The sequence below is a fragment of the Centruroides sculpturatus genome, unplaced genomic scaffold, assembly GCF_000671375.1.
Source record: "Centruroides sculpturatus isolate CEXI.00-Female unplaced genomic scaffold, Cexi_2.0 scaffold1465, whole genome shotgun sequence".
Classification (NCBI taxonomy): domain Eukaryota; kingdom Metazoa; phylum Arthropoda; class Arachnida; order Scorpiones; family Buthidae; genus Centruroides; species Centruroides sculpturatus.
Window position 1 is genome coordinate 135,984 of NW_019385628.1, and position 7,117 is coordinate 143,100.

Consider the following 7,117-nt stretch of genomic DNA (forward strand, 5'->3'; position numbering starts at 1 on the left):
TAAATTTCAAACAACTGTTGCACTTAGTAGCATATTTACCATCTTTTTTTCCAGCACAAAATGACAACATACTCTTTTCAGGAGATTTCGGCTTGATCTAGCAATTTGTATAATATTATCATCTATTAGCAGTTCAAATGATTCTTTGGTAATCATTTTGAATTTTTGATGCAAGATTGAGATATCTTTGCAAAATAATTGTAAAAATAAAAAAAACATAAAAACACATTTCCACAAAAAACCAACGTAACTGGTATCGTGGGGGCTGCGCGGCCCCCAGAAGGTACGTAGCTCCATCCTTGTAAGTGCTACAGGGCTGAACATTTGGCACTCGATAAGAGTCGCAACGTAATAAGATTACATAAAATGGCAGCTGCATAAAAATATTTAGATTTTTAGAAAATCGTAAAAATATGACGTGTGGGGGCCGCACGGCCCCCATAAAACCAGTTAAGGGTTAATTGATGAGTGATTAACAGATTGAAAACTATTTTGGAATTGGTTCCTATAATTGAAAAGATATGTTGTATTTTAAAAAATTCCAAATATTTCTTTTATATTAGTTTAAAATCACTATGCAATAGTCTGAACAATGCTACTTTCAGTGTGAAAGAGATAAATTTTTAGCAATCAGAATTAAAAATATATACATGCTTTGTTTTTAATGTAACCAAAATTTTGAAAATTATGACATTTTGACACATTATATACTGTAGTATTATTAAAAAAACTTTCTAATTGATGTTAATTATATATAGGAATAAATTTTCTTGATATCCTTAGCATACTAGCCATATTTTTCAGGTTAGCAATATAAATAGTATAACAATGAATGGGCTTAGCAAACATGTAATATATTGATATCCATAAACAAAAACAAAATGTTATCTCATTTAATTTTTAATGAATTTGAAAATATTTGAGCTATAAACTTAACACATTGCCATAAAAAATATCAACATGGCCATGGTCCTTTTTTTTTAACAAAATAGCACAAATATAGCTATTTAAAATCATTTTATCTTGCAGTTAAAAAAATTTTTATATCAATTTTTAGGCAGATTGCAAAATTGCAACACGTGGGCTGAGTGTTTTCCCCAATCATTTTGTATGCTTATCAGCTTTTGATTTTAACTTCTACTACATTTAAGGTTGCGTAAATGGACCAAGAGAAATAGAATAATCAAAATAAAATACTTACAGTACTGTTTTTTTACTGTTTATGTTCACTGAGAGAAAATGAAGTCTGTTTCTTTAATATTTGAATGTGAATAAGTACAATATCATAAAATATAAAACACACATTATGCAAGAAAAATGTTAGAAAAGGTAAACTTTGCTTATTTTTCATATTTTATGGGGAGAAAAAATTAAATTCCTACTATTTTTTTATTAAAAAACTTTACTGAACCAAGTGCACTTTATTTCCATTGTTTATATGGTTAATGTTTTGCTCCAAAGTAACATATCTCAGATTTCAATATGTAGTGTGTTTCAATTTCTGCAACACATTGCACTTAATGTGTTAAATGCTAGTTATAATAGAAAAAATATAGTTTTGTACAAATCTTAATTCTTAATATGTTAAATTTATTTCCTATTAAAATTGTACTGCTGTCAATGGCTGCACACCTTTAGAGGTATGAAAGAGTACATGTCAGGAGTTGCAATTTGGCACACAGTATTTGGTGCCCAAATTATGCACACACAAAATAAACCAGACTTGTAGGTAGTCAGGAGACTGAGAACTGGGTCAAAAGAAAACATGAAATGTTGAGACTGTTTCTACAAACAGGTGCGAGTGCGGGATTTGCACATACGTTGCTCGTGCTCTCCGAGACGTAATGTCATTCTTGGGAAGAGACTATAAGTAACGGCAAAGCCAAAGAAAATATCTTATTTTTATCATTCAATTTTACATGCATAAGTATTTAGTTTTGAAATAAATTTTAATTCAAAATTATATTTATCCTTATTAATCAAATATTTTCCTGATATTTTTAGAATACTAACCATAGACTCTTACAAAGGAACTATCAGACTTGACAATCGTCATTGCCATGAAAAATGCTAACAACATGTGTTGGTTTTGTAGTTTCTATGATAGCATGAGTATAATAGGTTCCTCACAATGAGCACGTCATAATCATCACTATTTAAGTGACTGGAGTTGGAAGAGATTAATAATAATAGAGTTGGAAGAGATGATATTAATATTACTGCCTTATTGCTAAAAGAGTTATCTTAAAAAAATAAAATTGCTATCCAACACACAGAAAATTTACTCCATTGCCTGAAAAATGTTAAAAGCAGAGAGAAGATATAGCTTTGGTGTCATCTCTGTTAGAGTCTGGAACTTCACCTATCCTCTCAAAATTTTATCCTCTGACTTCATTGTTAAGTCTGGATGGATCCCTTGTCAGTAAAATTGAAGAATAGTTTTTACCATTCACATCTTATTGATGTAACAATTTTCAGTTATGGTGCAAGTATTCAAGTGGCATCAGTTTAGCAGATACATTCAAGACATCAGAAATTCTGAGAGCGTATGTCTATGGAGGTTTTTTGAACTTTGACAAAATGTAAGTAGTTTTTAGAGAGAAATAATTATTGAACTGAACATTAAAAAATTCACACTATTTTAATAGATTAATTACTGGATTTAATAAATACAAAAACTGTATTTGTACATAAATATTACGATTAAAACTTTCGTTTAAATAGGAGACTAGCACCTACAGAAGATGGAATGAGAATTGCAGATACAATCACAAAGGATCTTTTACCATACATTAAAGCATGAAACTGTCAATTATGCATTTTTTTCTCAATTAAAAGCTATAAAACTCAAAGCATATTTTGTTTATTTTATTTAAACCTCTACAATCACAGTTACACTGGTGACATCACTTCATAACAATGATAGTAGAAATATCCTATCATGTCAATATAATGTACAAATACCAGGATTCGGACATTGAGAAATTTCAAATGGTGACAAAAGTTTCTGTTAATAAACTATAATAAAATGAGTTTACAGATTGCAGATAAGAGATGCATAAACCTGCAGCACTGACTGCAAAATTATTCCAAAAAGGTTAGGTATTTTCTTCTTTTTTTTTTATTTTTGAGAAATTATTTAATTCAGTTTTCAATTATAAACAACTTGCAAATTTCTATAGATTTCTATCAAAATTAGGCACATTTCTTTGTCTTCACAAAAAGTTGACTTTGGAATATTTACCTCACTTATTACAAGCAAATGTTGGTAAATCGAAGCTGTGAGAAGCACAAATGATTTTTTTTTTTAATGTTGGAAAATGTTTCTTTTTGGTCTTATAGAAATAATTTTGTTAAGCAAAAAGTGCATCCTTTCATGTTTGATCTGTCAGAGAAGGAAAAAAAATTAATTATATTTTTGGTTTTACAAATCATGAAATATACAAGATAAATTCCCTGTCTTGAAGTGCAGCTTCTTCATTAAAAAAAATTAATCATCTGTTTTGGGATAGAGAAGCACCTATAGCAATTTCAGACAGAAACTTTTATGATTTTCTTTGTTAATTAAACATCAATGTTATTTAAAAAATTTCAAATATTCCCACAATCTTCAACTGTTTTTTTTTTTACACTGAACAACATACCATTACTGAAATTGTGCAAAATGTTATCTTGATGAATAAATACATGGCAACTTAGTTTGCTTCTATAACATACTAAGTATTTTACAAAGAATTGATCACTTTGGAATTCTATGCTCTAATTTTCACTGCAAGTTTACTGCTATGGACTAATTTTTATTTGGCTGGTATTTTCATTGCTGCCTGACTTTAAGTTGCTATTATTTTATATTTACTAAATACCAACTCATACATTGTATAATTAATTAGAAGTTATTGTTCTAACTGGGAAGTTTTCTTCTGCAGTAAGTTTCATTATACAGGAACTTAAATTAGTACACTTGCATTCAAAAACAAAACAGACCTTGACCAAGCACACTGTACAGGAAGACAGCTATAAAAAATGTATAATGGCTTGACTACAGCCTGAGTTCAGTTTGTGCATTGAATATACAAAGTTTTATAATAGAAGGTGTTCCTGATATTTGTAAAAACTAGGCTGTTCATTATGGATGAATGTAACATTGCATTGTTGACACATGACAAGGCAATGAATCTAAAAAGAAAAAGGAACAATGAAAATCAAACATTTTCTACAATTTCTAAAAGCTGATTTATCAGCTTGCACAATGCACGAGGGAAAATATTTTAATTGTCTTTAGGTTAATCTGCAGAAATAAATTGCCATTATATCTCCCATCCTCAAATGAGTATCGTTTGACTCACTTGTTCAATATTTGTGCACCATAAAATTCAACTGTCATGGCTGGGGAAAATTGGGCTATCATATTTGAACAGTTTTGCCCATGATATACTTTTAAAAGAACTAATCCAGAACTAGCACGCATATATTGACTGGACTTGAAACAAAATGTCGTCAATTTTATTATTTTTCAGTCATCTATTAATGCATCCCATTAGAAGCTAGTTAGACTAGCATTGTCTATCCTTATCTGCAAGCTTATAAACACCAACATTTACATTATTACTCTTTACGGTTTACCCTTTCTTGTTTCATTTCAGTATGTCTCCAAATAGGTTGCTCAGAATGGTTAATAACTTCACAGCACATCAGTAAAAACCCCTGTCATCTTTGGGCCGGTCCTTCGTGTGCTGATATGGCTGCTCGGGGTGTAGACCTTGTTCTTGAACGAATGGTAACTCCTAGCGGCATTGAGGACGGTAAAGGAGCAACTGAATGAGAAGCACCTACTACCATGGCGGCTGAAGCTGCAGTTGGAGGTGCATTCAATACTGGTGTCATATTGGTTGGTGGAGCAAGATGGTGTGGCAGAGACCTACCTGTTGCAGGACTAGCTGAATCTGGAGCACCTCGCAAACGACTACTGCTTGCAGTTGTTGGTGCCTGAAGAGCACCACGTGTAGCTGTACTGCCGTGCAAATGATGTCGTTCTCTTCGGTCTCTCTCATCTTGCTGTTCTTGCTGGCTTCGATTACCACCCTGAAAATTAAAAGCTGTATCTGAAATTTCATCAAATTAATGTAAATGCTAATACTTTTACATAAACAAGTTTTTGATTCTCTTACAAATTTTAGCATATTCCAGTCAAAGACATAATCGTATGTAAATCCTTGTCTGTGGAATAAATTTCTTAACAACTGCCGTAAATAGGAATAATCAGGTTTTTCATCAAATCTAAGTGATCTGCAGTAATTCAAATATGTTGAAAATTCAGCTGAAAAAGAAAAAGAGCATCACAGTATTATAAATAAATGTTAATTCATAAATTTTACACTAGTTATTCAGAAATAGCAAAGAGGGAAATAAAAAAATGAAAAATATCAATAAGAAAATCTAAAATAATAATAGTAAAAATATTTAATTAGAATCGACTTCACTGATTTGTAATATGAACTTTTATTCATAAATTTACCTTATTTACTTGCTTATAGGACGAGGTGTGATTTTAAAGAGCAAAATAAAGAAAATTAGATATATTAATACATTTCTAATTTTATTTCGTTTAATCACAAATAANTGAGCCGCAGGTTGCCGACCCCTGAGCTAGATGACTGGCATGATTCTATTGTTAACAGGAAAAGTATTGTGTACAGATGCAAGACGCTACTAAAATTGAGAGCATTGTGACAATATCAGTTTAAATAATTGCTTGTTTTATTTAAGGTATTTATTTTAATTCTAGTACAATAGTAAAAAAGGTTAAGGCATAGAAGCAAACAATAAGAAATAATGAAAAAATGGTTTAATTTATTAAAAACAAATACTAGGCTTTCATTGCAAACTACAAATGTACTGATGAAACTTTGAATTCCAAATAAAACATACATAATAGAAAAATAACAACAAGATAGCTCAATAGTGGGCCAAAAGATCATCAACAATCATTATTATGTAACTTTGTGATTCCAGGAATTGCTATTCTAAATTTGATTTCAGTTAATCAGTTTTTCAGATAATTGATTTTCAAATAATCAATGCTCTACCGTATATTGTCATTAATATATTGTTCAGTTCCTATGAGACCTTGATACAAATTTCAATTTTTTTCATCACCTATCATTGATAGATAATTTTTTCATTTTAAAAACTTTAAGTCCTACATAATTTAAAAATATCAATTTCATTATTTAAAATTAATTTTTTATAGGTTAACTGTTAAAGCTAGGAATGTTAAATTACAATATAACAGATTAATCATTTGCATATAATTACAAAGGTGAAATTATCCAGACAGATGGAGAACAATCTTTTTTAGCAATATAGTTTATATTCGTTGTTCTTATAAAGTTCTGTACTTGGATAATAATGATAATATGAAACTTCTATTTTATAATATCACAGGTTTAAATAATATTGCTTTCGTAACTTTTGGAATCTGATATACAGAATGGATATGTTCTGTCTGGTAGAAACCTGGCATACATCTCTCGCAATTGATTCAATGTTTTCTAATGATTATAAAATTTATCATCAGGTAGCATATAACTGTGAGGGTCCTGAAAGACCCAATGGCAGATTAATTGTTGGTCTTAAAGTGGATGCAGTCTTTGAAGTTAAACTGATATTTCCACCACAATTTGAGCTGATTTTACATTTTGATATTGAAGACATAACCAATGTCCAGCCTATAGTGTCATCTATTCCACTAAACAATAATTATGATGATGATTTTTAATATTTTGTTGCTTATAGAAAAACTATTTGCTTCGTGGAACTAATTTGATTTTATGCGCAGATTTTAACGCTAGAATGGGATACACTGATTATTTGTCCTTTTTTACCAGCGATCAACAAATCACCTTGAGAGTTTCGAAGGATTCCACAGTTAATAATAGAGAGAAACTTCTCTATCATTTTTGTGAAAATAACAGTCTTGTCTGTTTAAATGGTCTACTGCCAGATAAAGAAAGTGACTTTACTTACCATGCAACTAAGGGAGGCAGTGTGATTGATTTCGTCATAGTGTCACAAGAAATATATTCTCATATTGTAAATGATCTATGTGTTTTATCAG

At 30.3% G+C, this 7,117-nt stretch overlaps 2 protein-coding genes across 5 annotated transcripts in view; one reads left to right on the forward strand and one right to left on the reverse strand.

Moving 5' to 3' along the window:
• Window positions 1-2,900, forward strand: part of LOC111640729 (radical S-adenosyl methionine domain-containing protein 1, mitochondrial-like) — a 48,137-nt gene extending 45,237 nt beyond the window's left edge. For all 4 annotated transcript variants that reach the window (XM_023386772.1, XM_023386773.1, XM_023386774.1 and 1 more), the window contains 2 exons: window positions 2,479-2,582; window positions 2,725-2,900. In XM_023386772.1, coding sequence (XP_023242540.1) covers window positions 2,479-2,582; window positions 2,725-2,803 — 183 coding nt within the window. In that variant the 3' untranslated portion in view covers window positions 2,804-2,900. The remainder of the gene's footprint in view (window positions 1-2,478; window positions 2,583-2,724) is intronic.
• Window positions 2,848-5,331, reverse strand: LOC111640731. Its single transcript, XM_023386775.1, has 2 exons — window positions 5,169-5,331; window positions 2,848-5,082 (listed from the first exon to the last, which is right to left on the reverse strand). Exons 1-2 carry the CDS (start codon window positions 5,178-5,180, stop codon window positions 4,708-4,710), a joined length of 387 nt encoding a protein of 128 aa, XP_023242543.1. The 5' UTR covers window positions 5,181-5,331; the 3' UTR covers window positions 2,848-4,707.
• Between the last annotated feature and the right edge of the window lie 1,786 nt (window positions 5,332-7,117).